This window comes from Aegilops tauschii, chromosome 5 (genome assembly GCF_002575655.3).
Source record: "Aegilops tauschii subsp. strangulata cultivar AL8/78 chromosome 5, Aet v6.0, whole genome shotgun sequence".
In the NCBI taxonomy this organism is placed as follows: Eukaryota; Viridiplantae; Streptophyta; class Magnoliopsida; order Poales; family Poaceae; genus Aegilops; species Aegilops tauschii.
Window position 1 is genome coordinate 373,879,395 of NC_053039.3, and position 16,531 is coordinate 373,895,925.

Below are 16,531 nucleotides of genomic sequence, written 5' to 3' on the forward strand. Positions count from 1 at the left end.
CCCAGTGTTGCTATGGTTAAAGATCTCCTGGTAGAAAATATAGATGGGCATGTTATTTACTTCTGTGATGAAGCTACTAGAATTGCCAAACCCGATGAAAAAGATAAACATAGACCCGTTGTTGGCATGCCTGTTGTCTCGGTCAAAATAGGAGATCACCGTTATCATGGTTTATGTGACTTAGGTGCTAGCGTGAGTGCTATTCCTTTTACCTTATATCAAGAAATTGTGAATGATATAGCACCCGCTGAAATAGAAGACATAGATGTTACTATTAAACTTGCTAATAGAGACACCATCACACCACTTCGGATTGTTAGAGATGTTGAAGTCTTGTGTGGGAAAAATAAAATATCCTACTGATTTTCTTGTTCTTGATTCCCCACAAGATGACTTTTGTCCCATTATCTTTGGTAGACCTTTCTTGAACACAATTAATGCTAAAATAGATTGCGAGAAACAAACCGTCGGTGTAAGTTTTGGTGATGAGTCTCATCAGTTTAATTTTTCCAAGTTTAGTAGAAAGCATCATAAGAAAGATTTGCCTAGTAAGGATGAAATAATTGGTCTTGCTTCTATTTCCGTGCCTCCTACTGATCCGCTAGAATAATATTTGCTAGACCATGAAAATGATATACATCTACATGAAAGAAATGAAATAGATAAAACTTTCTTCGAACAATGACCTCTGCTTAAACACAATTTGCCTACTAAAACTCTAGGAGGTCCTCCTCCACCTAAAGGTGATCTTGTGTTTGAATTAAAACAATTGCCAGACACTTTGAAATATGCTTATCTTGATGAGAAAAAGATATATCATGTTATTATTAGTGCTAACCTTTCAGAACATGAAGAAGAAAGATTATTGAAGGTTCTGAAGAAGCACTGAGCTGCCATTGGATATACTCTTGATGATTTAAAGGGCATTAGTCCCACTCTCTTTCAACACAAAATTAATATGGAACCTGATGCTAAACCCGTTGCTGATCACCAACGACGTTTAAATCCCAAAGTGAAAGAAGTGGTAAGAACAGAAATACTAAAGCTTCTGGAAGCAGGTATAATCTATCCCATAGCTGATAGCAGATGGGTAAGTCCCGTTCATTTGTCCCTAAAAAAGGAGGTATTACCATTGTTCCTATTGACAAGAATGAACTTATTCCACAAAGAATTGTCACTGATTATAGAATGGTAATCAATTTTAGAAAATTAAATAAAGCTACTAGAAAAGATCATTACCCTCTGCCTTTTATTGATCAAATGCTAGAAAGACTATCAAAGCACACACATTTTTGTTTCCTTGATGGATATTCTGGTTTTTCTCAAATACCTGTCTCACAACCTGATCAAGAGAAACCCACCTTTACTTGTCCTTTTGGAACTTATGCTTATAGATGTATGCCTTTTGGTTTATGCAATGCACCTGCTACTTTTCAAAGATATATGACTGCTATATTCTCTGATTTTTGTGAAAAGATTGTTGAGGTTTTCATGGATGACTTTTCCGTTTATGGAACTTCTTTTGGTGATTTCTTGAGCAACCTTGCTCGAGTTTTGCAGAGATGTGAGCAAACTAATCTTGTCTTGAATAGGGAGAAGTGCCACTTTATGGTTAATGAAGGTATTGTCATGAGGCATAAAATTTTTGAACAAGGTATTGAGGTGGATAAAGCTAAAGTTGATGCAATTGAGAAAATGCCATGTCCTAAAGATATCAAAGATGTTCGTAGTTTCCTCGGTCATGCTGGTTTCTATAGGAGGTTTATTAAAGACTTCTCTAAAATTTCTAGGCCTCTTACAAATCTTTTACAAAAGGATGTTCCATTTGTTTTTGATGATGATTGTGTAGAAGCCTTTGAAACACTTAAGAAAGCCTTAATTTTTGCACCTGTTGTTCAACCACCTGATTGGAACTTGCCTTTTGAAAAATGTGTGATGCTAGTGATTATTCTATTGGTGTTGTTATAGGACAAAGAGTTGATAAGAAATTAAATGTTATCCATTATGCTAGTAAAACTCTAGACAGTGCCCAACGCAATTATGCTACTACTGAAAAAGAATTCTTAGCAGTGGTGTTTGCTTGTGATAAATTTAGATCTTACATTGTTGATTCTAAAGTTACTGTTCACACCGATCATGCCGCTATAAAATATCTTATGGAAAAGAAAGATGCTAAACATAGACTCATTAGGTGGGTTCTCTTGCTACAAGAATTTGATTTACACATCGCTGATAGAAAGGGAGCTGAGAATCCCGTAGCTGATAACTTTTCTAGGCTAGAAAATATTCTTGATGACCCACAACCTATTAATGATAGTTTTCCTGATGAACAATTAGCCGCAATAAATGTTTCTCATAACACTCCTTGGTATGTTGATTATGCTAGTTATATTGTTGCTAAATATATACCACCTAGCTTCACATACCAACAAAAGAAAAAATTCTTCTATGATTTAAGACATTACTTTTGGGATGATCCACATCTTTATAAAGAAGGAGTAGATGGTATTATTAGATGTTGTGTACCTGAGCATGAACATGGACAAATCCTACAGAAATGTCACTCTGAAGCATATGGAGGGCATCATGCGGGAGATAGAACTGCTCACAAGGTATTACAATCTGGGTTTTATTGGCCTACTCTCTTCAAGGATGCCCGTAAGTTTGTTTTATCTTCTGATGAATGTCAAAGAATTGGTAATATTGGTAAGCATCAGGAAATGCCTATGAATTATTCTCTTGCTGTTGAGCCATTTGATGTTTGGGGATTTGACTACATGGGACCTTTTCCTTCCTCTAATGGGTATACACATATTTTGGTTGCTGTTGATTATGTTACTAAGTGGGTAGAAACTATTCCAACCAGTAGTGCTGATCACAAAACCTCTATTAAAATGCTTAAGAAAGTCATTTTCCCAAGGTTTGGAGTCCCGAGATATTTAATGACTGATGGTGGTTCACATTTTATTCATGGTGCTTTTCGTAAAATGCTTGCTAAATATGATGTCAACCATAGAATTGCATCACCCTATCACCCTCAGTCTAGTGGTCAAGTTGACTTAGCAATAGAGAAATAAAGTTAATATTACAAAAAAACTGTCAATAGGTCTCGAAAGAATTGGTCTAAGAAATTAGATGATGCACTTTGGGCTTATAGAACAACATATAAAAATCCTATGGGTATGTCTCCTTATAAAATGGTTGATGTAAAAGCTTGTCATTTGCCGCTTGAGTTAGAACATAAAGCATACCGGGCAATTAAAGAACTCCTATGATTTCAAACTTGCCGGTGAAAAGAGGTTATTTGATATCAGCTCACTAGACGAATGGAGAACCCAAGCCTATGAAAATGTCAAGTTATTTAAAGAAAAAGTTAAAAGATGGCATGATAAGAGAATCCACAAGCGCGAGTTTAAAGTTGGAGAATATGTTCTTTTGTACAACTCTCATTTCAGATTCTTCGCATGCACACTTCTCTCCAAATGGGAAGGACCATATGTTATCGGGGAGGTTTATCGATCTGGAGCCATCAAAATAAACAATGCCGAAGGTACTAACCCGAAGGTCGTCAACGGGCAAAGAATAAAACATTATATCTCAAGTATGCCCATTAATGTTGAAACCAATATTATCCAAACTATGACACTGGAAGAACACATAAAGGAAACCTTCCGGAATACCCCAGAATCGTGAAAAAAGAGGAGGTACGTGATACGGTAAGTAAACGGACTCCGAAAAATCCGCAAAAATATTTTCTGTTAGTTTTGGAATATTTTAAAAATTAGGAAAATAAGAAACAACCAGGAAGGTAACCCTGGTGGGCACAAGACACCAGGGCGCGCCTGGCAGCCAGGCGCGCCCAGGTGGGTTGTGCCCAGCTCGGGTACCTTCCGGACTCCGTTTTTCTTTCGTTTGCTTGTTTCCCAAGATAAAAAAATCTTTATATACCCCCCGAACCTATTGACCACTGTATCACGGAGAAATCTCATGTTTTCTTTTCCTTGCTGTTTTCTGACAGATCTAAGTCACCATGGCCGCTTCGAGCTCCTCCAAAGACAAGTTCTTCGAGAACGTCATCAACCCATAACTACGGGAGGTGATGCAACACCCTCAAGCTATCGAGATGCGCGAGGGGGTGCTCCACATTCGCGATGTGCAAGGCCCCCAAGGGGACGGGATCCGTGGAGGCTAGGCTCGAAGCTATGGAGCAGGAAGTCTTCCGGTGCAAGGGGATGGTGGAACATGGACTCAATGCCAATCACCTCATGATCGCGGATTACACCCGTGATCTCAAGGTGGATGGCAAGTCCATAAAGGACATCATCTTCACCTTCAATGAGCGAATCCACTTCCTCCAAAGCCGGATCTACGATCTCCAAAACCAAGTCTTTGAATATGAGGCAAGGTTTAAAGGTATGAGTTTGGCTGCCAGTTGCAGGACCCGCGAGACTCACTCCTCCTCTTATGATGGTGAGCCCCTGCCATGGAAACTTGAGGTAAAGATCGCTACTACTTCATCACCACCACCTCCTTCTTCATCACCAAAGGAGACCAGAGTATCGGGTATGGGCACTCCCCTTGGCTTGTGCCAAGCTTGGGGGAGGTGCCCCGATATCGTATCACCCCCATTATCTTTTGCCTTTACTTATCTTAGTTTGATCCATAGTTATCTTTTGCTTTAGATGAATAAAAGTTTAGTTCGATCCTTTCTTTTCGAGTGTTTGCTTAGTGTTCCATCCTTGTAATCGTGTGCGGGATATATAATAAAGTTTAGTTTGAGTTTTTTTTCTTTACTTCCATGCTAAATAAAAAGAAAGGGAATAAATGAAAAAGATCATATGCTAATCTTATGGTAAGTAATGACACCACATAAGGAAGATTATACATAGAAAAATTTATTGGACATTGACAAACATAGCATTGGTCAATGATGCAATTCATAAAAAATAATAGGGGAAGAGAAGATTCACATGCAAATATACTATCTTGGACATCTTTTGTGATTGTGAGCCCCCATCAAAATATTATATGCCAAAATTGTTGATGTTGGACAAGGAAGACAACGTAATGATTCATGTTTGTTCATATTCACATAGAAGTTATATTGTCATAGATCCTTTAACATGTGGTGCTTGCCCCCCATCTTTGCTAGCCAAAAATTCCGCACTAAGTAGAGATACTACTTGTGCATCCAAAAACTCTTAAACCGACATCTTGTTTTGAGAGTCCACCATACCTACATATGGATTGAGTAAGATCCTTCAAGTAAGTTGTCAATGGTGCAATAAGGCAATAAAAATTGCTTCTAAAAGTGTTGGATCATTTAGTGTAAGAGAAAATTGAGCGTTGCACGAACTTGTGATGGCAAAGAATAAAAGCCACAGACTGCATAATAAAGGTTGCTATCATAAGGGGCAATATAATGTGACGTTCTTTTACACTAAGAGATTGAGCATACAAACAAAAAGCGCATGGCAACCTCTGCTTCCCTCTGCGAAGGGCTTATCTTTTACTTTTATGTATTTACTTTTATGCAAGAGTCAAAGTATTTCCCTCTATTCCTTTTTATTTTCTGTTTTGGCAAGCATCATGTGGTGAGGAAAGATCTAGGCACATATATCCAGTTGGATATGGGTGGCATGAGTTATTATTGTTGACATCACCCTTGAGGTGAATATGTTGGGAGGCGAAACTATAAGCCCCTATCTTTCTATGTGTTCGGTTGAAACTTTTTGCTCATGTGTACACGGTGAGTGTTAGCAATCATAGAAGACTATATGATGGTTGAGTATGTGGACTTGCCAAAAGGCTCCGATACATGACCCTTCCCTGAAAAGATGATGAATTGTAGTTGCAAAGTTGACTGAGAACATAGTTTGTTGGTTTTCAATAGAGTTTATGCTTTATACTTCGATGTTGTGATTAATTGTTACTTATTCATGAGAAGTTATATGATAGAAGTTTTATGATAAAAGTTCTTTGATAAAGTTTTATGTTAAAGCTTGTTGCTGTTATAATAATAAACATGATGCTTCTATGTCCGTATTTTGTTTTTATTGACACCTCTCTCTCTAAGCATGTGGACATGTTTTTCGATTTCGGTTTTCGCTTGAGGACAAGCGAGGTCTAAGCTTGGGGGAGTTGATACGTCCATTTTGCATCATGTTTTCCTAATGTTATTTATAATGTTTTATGCATAATAATGATTTTTGAGTAATTCTAATGCCTTTTCTCATAATATGCAAGGTTCACACAAAGAGGGAAAATATCGACAGCTGGAATTCTGGACCTGAAAAAGCTATGTCAGGCCACCTATTCTGCACAACTCCAAATGAGCTGAAACTTCACAGGGATTTTTTATGCAATAAATAAGCATTATTGGAGCAAATAACTACCAGAGGGGGCCCACCAGGTGGGCACAACCCACCTGGGCGCGCCAGCCCAGGCGCGCCTTGGTGGGTTGTGCCCTCCTCGGCCCACCTCTGGTGCCCATCTTCTGGTATGTAAGTCATTTTGACCTAGAAAAAATCAGGAGAGGACTTCTGGGACGAAGCACCGCCGTCTCGAGGCGGAACTTGGGCAGGATCGCTTTTGCCCTTTGGCGGAGCGATTCTGCCGGGGGTACTTCCCTCCCGGAGGGGGAAATCATCGTCATCATCATCACCAACAACTCTCCCATCTTGGGGAGGGTAATCTCCGTCAACATCTTCAACAGCACCATCTCCTCTCAAACCCTAGTTCATCTCTTGTTTTCATTCTTTGTACCGGAACTATAGATTGGTGCTTGTGGGTGACTAGTAGTGTTGATTACATCTTGTAGTTGATTACTATATGGTTTATTTGGTGGAAGATTATATGTTCAGATCCATTATGCTATTTAATATTCCTCTGATATTGAACATGATTATCATTTGTGAGTAGTTACTTTTGTTCTTGAGGTTACGGGAGAAATCTTGTTGCAAGTAATCATGTGAACTTGATATGTGTTCGATATTTTGATGGTATGTATGTTGTGATTCCCTTACTAGTGTCATGTGAACGTCGACTACATGACACTTCACCATACTTGGGCCTAAGGGAATGCATTGTGGAGTAGTTATTAGATGATGGGTTGCGAGAGTGACAGAAGCTTAAACCCTAGTTTATGCGCTATTCCGTAAGGGGCTGATTTGGATCCAAAAGTTTAATGCTATGGTTAGATTTATTCTTAATACTTTTCTTGTAGTTGCGGATGCTTGCGAGGGGGTTAATCATAAGTAGGAGGTTTGTTCAAGTAAGAACAACACCTAAGCACCGGTCCACCCACATATCAAATTACAAAGTAGCGAACACAAATCAAACCAACATGATGAAAGTGACTGGATGAAATTCCCGTGTACCCTCAAGAACACTTTGCTTATCATAGGAGACTGTTTTGGCCTGTCCTTTGCCTCAAAAGGATTGGGCTACCTTGCTGCACTTTTGTTACCGTCACTGTTACTTGCTCGTTACAAATTACCTTGCTATCAAACTACTCGTTACTTATAATTTCAATGCTTGCAGACATTACCTTGCTGAAAACCGCTTGTCATTTCCTTCTGCTCCTCGTTGGGTTCGACACTCTTACTTATCGAAAGGACTACGATTGATCCCCTATACTTGTGAGTCATCAGAGATCATGATGGATGAAGGAATAAGGAGTGAAAATAGCCTATGCTTAGGGATGCCCATGGCACACCATGGTAATATTCAAGGAGAACCAAGCAACTAATCTTGAGGATGCCCCGGAAGGCATCCCCTCTTTCTTCTAACGACCATCGGTAATTTTACTTGGAGCTATATTTTTATTCGTCACATATCATGAGTTTTGCTTGGAGCGTCTTGTATTATATGAGTCTTTACTTGCTTTGCTTTTTAGTTTGTCACAATCATCCTTGCTGGACACACCTATTTGAGAGATCCATAATGATGCTATGATTTGTTAGAATTGCTCTATGTGCTTCACTTAATTTTTTGAGCTATGGAATTGCTCTAGTGCTTCACTTATATCTTTTTGAGCACGGTGCTGCTTTAATTTTGAAGAAATACTCTCATGCTTCACTTAGACCAATTTGAGAGTTCGCAAAATTTTAAAGAAATATCCTCTCATGCTCCACTTATATTATTTTGAGTGATGAAAATTTTGAATAATTATTTATGCTCTTGTTCTACACTTAAACTTGTTTGAGAGCTTGTTATAAGCATTGGTAATATATGAAACTAGTCCCAAAGTGATAGATATTCAAGAGGGGATAATAAAAACTATCATGAAGATCATTGGATATTAAAACTTGATTCCTTGCAATAGTTTTGCGATATGGAGATAGTAATATATGAGTCATGTTGGTGAGTAATTATGCTTTAGTAAGAATATTGGTGTTAAGGTTTGTGATTCCCTATGCAAGCATGAAAGTCAATTGTTATGCAATGAAGTTACATCCTACTTGTGGTGCATTATTCGGTGTTAGTTATGTTCAATGCTCGTTTATGGTCATTTTCATTTTTTGGTTGGTTGCTTCTCAATCTATTTTTCCTTGCACTAAGTGGGAATACTACTTGTGCATCCAAACTCTCTAAACCAAGTTGTGCCAATGAGTCGACCATACCTACCTATATGCGGTATTTCCATGCCGTTTCAAGTAAATTTGTATGTGCCAACTCTATTTTTCAAAATAAATTTACTTTTTGTGTGCCCGTACCGCTCATGAAGCGGCAGGGGGTGGCCAATATTTTTCCATGCTAGATGTGTTATTTCCAGGATGAGTGTTTATTCACTTGTCATTCCACGAGAGTGTGGCCGGTAATAGGAATGCCATGTCTCGAAATGAAAAAGAATTTACTTTATATTACCAGTAATAAATTTCTTGGAAAGTGTTGGTATGGAAGGCACCCGTGGATACGACTAGACATGGATTGTGAAAGAATGGTGAAAAAGGGAATAAACTTTATTTTATGTTTGGGAACTGCCTATGATGTCTCTAGCATGGAAAGTATTGGGAATTCTCGGTCATTTTCTTTGAAGGGAAAAGCATGCCTCCCAAAATATTTTATCTCTCAATTTAAGCTTTGAGCTCTGGCACCTCTACAAATCTCTACTTCCCTCTGCGAAGGTCCTATCTATTTACTTTATGCAATTTTATTTTTATTTTGAGTCTCCATCTTCTCTTACAAAGCACCAACTAGGGAACACTATGATCATACTTGTGCATTGAATCTAGCTAATATTTGAGTGTGTTTCATGAATGGATCAATGATTGAGCATAATGGGCTAGGGATAGCTTTCTTTAGTGTTGATATTTTGAAAGACATGGTTGCTTGTTGATATGCTTGAGTATTGATGTCTTCATGTCAATTCTAGACTATTGTGTTGAATCATCTAAAAGTTCAAATGTCCATGCTACAAAAGAAAACAATATGTGATAAATATGATGGGTAGCATTCCACATCAAAAATTCCGTTTTTATCATTTAACTACTCGAGGACGAGCAGGAATTAAGCCTGGGGATGCTGAGACGTCTCTGAACTCTTCTCTGAACTCTTTTATGCATGATTAAGATAGCTTTGTATTTCTCTCCGATAATTTATCTTTATCATTTATGATCAGATTATCTATGAATATTATTTGAGTCTTCTATGAACTCTTTTATGCATGATTAAAATAGCTTTGTATTTCTCTCCGATCTATTGATTTGGTTTGGCCAACTAGATTGATCTATCTTGCAATGGGAGAGGTGCTTTGTGATGGGTTCAATCTTGAGGTGTCCTCACTCAGTGGCAGAAGGGGTGGCGAGACACGTATTTGTATTATTGCCATTAAGGATAAAAAGACAGGGTTTATACCATATTGATTGGATATATCCCTTTACATCATGTCATCTTGCTTAAGGCGTTACTCCATTCTTGTTAACTTAATACACTTGATGCATGCTGGATACGGTCGATGTGTGGGTAATAGTAGTAGATGCAGACAGGAGTCGGTCTACTAATCTTGGACGTGATGGCTATATACATGATCATTCCCTTGGATATTGTCATAATTATTTGTTTTTCTGTCAATTGCCAACAGTAATTTGTTTACCCACCGTATGCTATTTTCTCAGAGAAGCCTCTAGTGAAATCTATGGCCCCCGGGTCTATTTCCTATCATATTATTTCCAGATCTATTATTCAAAAAATCCAAAAATACCTTGTTGCGCTTTTTCTCTACTTATTTTTTGTGTGTTTTTGATAGATCTATTTATCCAATCTCATACAATTTAATCTATCTCAATACCGAGGAGAGATTGACAACCCCTCTTACGCGTTGGGTTGCAAGTTTTTGTTATTTGTGTGCAGGTACCGTTTACATAGTGTTGCTTGGTTCTCCTACTTGATTGATAACCTTGGTTTCATAACTAAGGAAAATACTTACCGCTGTTGTGCTGCATGATCCTCTCCTCTTCAGAAAATTATCAACGCAGATACAAGAAATCATCCTATAACACCGCCTTTTTCACTGTGTACCCAATGGGGATCATTGGGGAGTAGTTCGCTGGGTGTCTGAGTGCTACCGCACGCATAACTGTTTGCGTACCCGCCATGCCCAACCACGAGCACGAGCAGATGGAGCAGACATACACACGCGCCCCAAACACGCAAGGACCTAGATCACGTCGATGTAACACTAGCCCAAACTCGTGTCTCACAAGAACGTATGTCGCCTTCCTCTTCCACTTCGACGTCGCTTACCCTTCTACGGCATCCGGCCACATCGTCTTCATCAACGTTCACGTGACGAACATTGCATGTCCAACGTGCGAAGCTTTTGCGAATCACATCGGTGCGCGTAGAGGATGGCATGCATCAAAGCCAAATAGAATTGACCCGCTCGAAGTTCATGTTTTATCTTTTCATCCGTAAACAATTAAACGAAATTGAACATGGCATTTAAAATATCATTTCAACTCACAAAAATTCTTAAACTTTTTTATAAAATCGAAATAATTATATCAGGCTAAGGAAAAATAATTTTCATCCAAAATAAAATTTATAAATTCATTTTATTTTAGAAAGTCTATTTTGGGCCGTATAATAATTCCCTAAAAATAATTTGAGGGTTCAAATAATGCGCAAAATATTATTTGAAGTCCAAATAATATTCACATAATTTCTAGCTATTGTATTTTGAAGAAGTCACTCTATCTCCTCTCATGTTTGAACTAAAAACTGTTTGTTTGAACATTCTAAAATCCAAATAAATTTTCAAATGCATCCAATATCCAAATGAAGCATTTTGGGAAAGTCATTTTATCCCCTCCCTTTTCAAATACAAAGTTGAAATTCTACTCAAACGGTCAAACTCTACCAAAGGTGAAAGCAAAACAATTACGAAAAGTGTAACGCCCACACGTGTGGACGTTAGCTAACTCACCCACACGCCTCCGTCGCCGTCCAGTAACTTCTGCATGAATCTTGGCACAAATTAGCTGATTTTGTATGCCACGTAGGACAACTCGCGTGTGTGTTGTGTGAGAGAGGTCGCCCACACATCCGTTTTACCACACGGAGGGGCCGGTGTGTGGGCGTTTAGCAGTTCGCCCACACACCAGTTTTCAGTCACGCACAAGGGCTGGTATGTGGGCGTTTGCCATCTCGCCCACACACCCGCCTCCTCTCCCACACCCAAACTGCCAGTTGCCATGCGTTTTGCAGTGTACATGGCAACTGCCCTAGTGTGATTGCAAGCAGATGGCAACTCTTTTTTTTACCCGAGCATGTCAGTTGCCATATGTTTTGCATGGTACATGGCAAACTGCCCTAGCGTGCACGTAAGCAGATGGCAACTCTTTCTTTTTAAATGGCAACTGCCCTAGCATGCTTGTGGGCACATGGCAACTCTCTCTTTTACCCGAACATGTTTTTTGCCATGCCTTTTTTTGTAGCGCTATATGGCAACAGCCTAGTGTTAGTAGGTGGCAACTCCTAAAGTTTTAAAATCATGGCAACTGCAATAGACCATACCACACATGGCAACAACTGTAGTTGTCCAAAAAATGGCAATCTGGAACTTTGACCTGAGATGGCAACTGCAGTTGAGCAAACATAGCAACTGTAGTTGTCCGACATGGCAACCGTAGTTCAGCGACATGGCAACTGCACTTAAACGAACATGGACGAGGGTCCGGCCCATGGCAACTGCGGGGCGCGCGATAAAGTGTCACGTGGGGCGTGCGGGACCACGAGGTACGAGGCCTGACGTACCGGGCGTGTGGGCGTTATCTATTTCGCCCACACGCACGCGTGTAAGAGGGACCGGGAGGGAAAAAAAGAGGGTGTGGGCGCTAGTTGTTTTGCCCACACACAGACGTGTGAGCTGGTTCTCTTAGGCACCACACAGAACGTGTGGGCAGATTCCTTAACGCCCACACGTGTGGCAGTTATCGGCGTCCAACAATTAATACAAATTTATATATTTTTTGGGATGTTACATGCAAAACTGCAAATCAGTACTACCGGCCCAATCCAATCAACCGGGAAATCTCGGAAAGAATCAGGTCCTGTTGAGCATCACCCTCCTTTCTCAGACCCATCGCACTCCGCCGCTGTCCGCTCGCCCAAACCCCGCGCCGCACAGCCGCCACGGCCAGCAGCAGCAGCAACACACCCGCCGCAAAACCCGCACCTGCCCGCCCATGTCTCCCTCCGCGCCGCCGGCCGCCCTCCGCCTCGCGAGCCCGCCCAAAGCTCTCCCCCCCGCCCTCTCACCGTCCTCCACTCGCTCCCCCCGCCTCTCCATGTCGACCTCCTCCCGTCCCCGCGCCACACCCCTCGCCGCGGCCGGCGGAAGCGGAGCGGCCCCTTCTCTCCTCGCCGCCGACCCGGGCCACCGCGACTCCGTCATCCTCGCCGCGCGCGGCGCCATGACGAACTGCCTCGGCGAGACCCACCTCGACCTCGTCGTCCCCGGGCTCCGCCTCGCCGCCAAGGGCAAGGTGAGCAAAGCGTCGACCTACCTGTTACGCGAGGTTCTCGACAGTTCCCGTGAGTGACCGTGGGTGTTTGATGGGCAGGTGAGGGACGTCTACGAGAGCGGGGAGCACCTGGTGCTGGTGACCACCGACCGTCAGAGCGCGTTCGACCGTGTCCTTGCCTCCATCCCATTCAAAGGGCAGGTATGCTCCTCAGCCCTTACCATCATATGTTGATGTTGATAAGCATAGGATTCTTCAGGTATGCTTCAAGCTTGCTATGCTATAGCAAGGTTGCTCTGTATGCTGCAGGTTTTCTACTCATAATTCAAGTTTCAGATTAGTCCCTCTTAAAGTTATGACGTTCCATTTTTGAAGTAATATAACAAGCTAAAAGCATTTGTTCATAGTCATGTCTATAGTTGATGCGCACAACGTTGTTAAGCTGCATGATGCATCATCTTATCTGTCCCTATGTACTGAAGTGCAGAACCTTAATATATTAGAATCAGGACAAAGTCGCCACCGCTATAAGTTACTCTGTTGTGCTTGAACACAAATGTTGATTTCAGGTTCTTAACGAGACAAGCCTTTGGTGGTTCAACAGGACCAGTCACATCACTCCAAATGCAGTGGTCTCTAGTCCTGACAGGAATGTGACAATTGCCAAAAGGTGCTCAGTTTTTCCAGTTGAATTTGTCGGTGAGACCTAACTCATGCTGCATATCTTGCTTATTTCTCCTACTAGTTTGCAATCTTACCAGACATAATCTTGATGGAAGTGCTAATCAATTAGTTTGTTTTCAGTGAGGGGATTCGTTACTGGAAGCACTGATACATCACTATGGACAGTTTATAACAAGGGCGTGAGGAATTACTGTGGAAATGCCATTCCTGATGGTATGCTAACCAATATTGATACAATACGGATGTCTCCTCCTTCTCTCTTATGAGCGGATTCCTTGTTACAGGCATGGTAAAGAATCAAAAGCTGCCAGCAAATATCCTCACGCCAACAACTAAAGCTGCTGATCATGATGTCCCTATCACTCCTGATGAGGTTTCTCCTTTTTTTTTCCTTCCTGAAATTCTGTCTCTTCCCATAGTCTAGAACATAGAGAAATACATGTTGTAAGGATCAGATCTCCTCCAAACTACTACTAGTTTATAGAGGGAAAGTATTGCTAAATGATCTTGGATTATTTTCTAAGATTGGCAAAGAATGATTAAAAGCTTAAAGTCTCATCATTCTGTAAGAAGGTTTCTGCGAGTTATTGAAGTTTATCGTTCACTTGCTAATAGTAAATATATCTACTTTAGGCCGTGTTCGGAATCCATCCCATCCGCTCCGACTCCGCGGAGTTGGGAAGCTCAGTTTAGGCCACTCCGTAAAAATGAACTAGAGGCTCGTCCGCTCCAGAGCGGAGTGGAGGGAGCGGAGAGGAGCCGAACGCGGCCTTAGTGTTGTGTAGTGCATCACACCTTTTATTCTTTATTGAAATGTTCCTGCTGAGACCGCCTTCTGTCGTTACATTATTTTCTGTTGAAAGAGCCCCTTATTTATGATGGTATTCTTCAGATAGTCAAGTCAGGGCTGATGTCCAAGGATGATTTTGATGAGGCAAGAAGCAAAGCCTTAAGCTTATTTGAGTATGGACAGGTAACCTTTTATGTCATCTCCTTTCTAGAAGCTCCCAGGTCCATGTTTAGGTTCCTCCCCAGTTGACTTCACTGACCAAGCTTGAAGCTTAAGAATTGTCTTCCACAAGTGACACTGACCATGTTTGACATATTGAGCTTGGAATACTTTTCTTTCATTGCCAATGCATCAAGTTTTGATTCTTGTTGCTTGTCCTCTTAATTTAATATATGCCCATGGTTATTATTTTGTAAATTTATCTACATGGAGGTCTAATTGTTTTGAGACAATATAGTCCAGCAGGTTGAGACCCTGTGCATGCTATTTTTATCCACTGCCCACCCATAACCGTAGCTGATTGTTCTCTTCTTGCAGAAAGTGGCATTAGAGAATGGAGTAATTCTAGTTGATACAAAGTATGAGTTTGGAAAAACAGCTGATGGGACAGTTGTGTTGATTGATGAGGTTGTGTTTTCTGACTTGCGCTTTCTTCTATGTGTTCAGTTACTTTTTGCTATCCTTCCTATGCATGGAGCAAAATCCCATGAGGTTTCTCTCTTGTGTATAAGCATATACATGTTACAGCTCTTTCAGTGTAGACACTTAAGCTTTTATATTTTTAATGTGTGATATATTCAACCTGTATGGCTAGACTTGAGATCTTTGCACTAAGTAACTAACTATACACATGGAAAAGATCCTAGAGACTTTACAGTGGCTGTATTCATTTTGTTGAGATGTTTCCTGGGAACTTGAGTTATTACTTCTACAAAATCATGATGATATCCTCCTTTCCAATAAGCAGGTACATACACCTGACTCCAGCAGATATTGGATTGCTAATTCATATGAAGAGAGATTCAAATCTGGCCTTGAACCTGAAAATGTTGACAAGGTAACCTACAGTTATTCGTACACACAAACGCTAAAGGGTGCACTTTACCCTCGTGCGACTTTCCGCGTCAGTAATACTATGTATAATGGAAATGCTGAAAAGTTGATTTAATTTTTATCAGGAGTTCTTAAGGCTGTGGTTTAAGAATAATTGCAATCCATATGAAGATAAGGTATCTAACTTTTTCTTCCCAGTCTGGCTGTCAACACTTCTTAAGCATGTTTTCCATACTGAGCCAGTTATCAATCCTAAATTAATCATGGAACTGAGTCAAAAATTTCCATTGCGTCAGTTCGATAGTTTGTTTATGCTTATTGATTATTCTGAAACACAGGTTCTACCGGAAGCTCCAGAAGAACTAGTTTCTGAGCTTGCTTGGCGGTATGATAGTTTCTGTAGCTTCCCCTTGTTTTCCATTTAAGAGCAATTTTTGAACCATCAGATTGTTTGTTCATCTCTACGTATGAAACTGAAGAAAGCATCATACCTTGTAGTAGTTCGCTAAACTGTTTCCATGAATATCCACTGCAGGTACATATTCCTGTTTGAAACAATTACAAATACAAAGTTTGAGATCCCAGAAACACAGGTATGTAGGGGACTGCTTTTATGCTTCTTGCTCAGTAGTGACCAAATACTTGAGCCTTGTTTTGTTAACTGCAGGAACCGATCCATGAAAGGATATCAAGGAACGTGGCACAAGCCTTACGGAATTTATAATTGCTAACACTGAAAAAAGCACTTGCTCGTGACAATAAGCGGTGCACTTCTGCTACTAAGATTCCCTGTAGTTGCTATGTGCACATGAGAGCTATGAGCTGATGAGCCGATTGAAGATTGGTTTTATTTTCGACGAGCAGGAATGCATATGCCTGGTTATGTAATGTGCGATAGAGTAGAGATAAATAATTGAAAGTGGTCACTGTTTCTGCTTGGGTGAGCATCTGGTATGCTCCATTGTTTGACTAAATCATGTTTGGAGCGCTGGAGAAGATCAATGCAATATGCAACTTTCTTCTACCTGTCTTGTGT

At 40.5% G+C, this 16,531-nt stretch overlaps 1 protein-coding gene across 1 annotated transcript; it reads left to right on the top strand.

Moving 5' to 3' along the window:
• The first annotated feature begins 12,534 nt into the window (after positions 1–12,534).
• LOC109778458 (phosphoribosylaminoimidazole-succinocarboxamide synthase, chloroplastic) lies at positions 12,535–16,519 on the top strand. The gene is made up of 12 exons (XM_020337013.4): positions 12,535–12,989; positions 13,068–13,169; positions 13,538–13,667; positions 13,773–13,865; positions 13,937–14,025; positions 14,545–14,625; positions 14,980–15,069; positions 15,410–15,499; positions 15,621–15,671; positions 15,834–15,880; positions 16,031–16,088; positions 16,163–16,519. Exons 1-12 carry the CDS (start codon positions 12,690–12,692, stop codon positions 16,217–16,219), a joined length of 1,188 nt encoding a protein of 395 aa, XP_020192602.3. The 5' UTR covers positions 12,535–12,689; the 3' UTR covers positions 16,220–16,519.
• The last annotated feature ends 12 nt before the right edge of the window (positions 16,520–16,531 follow it).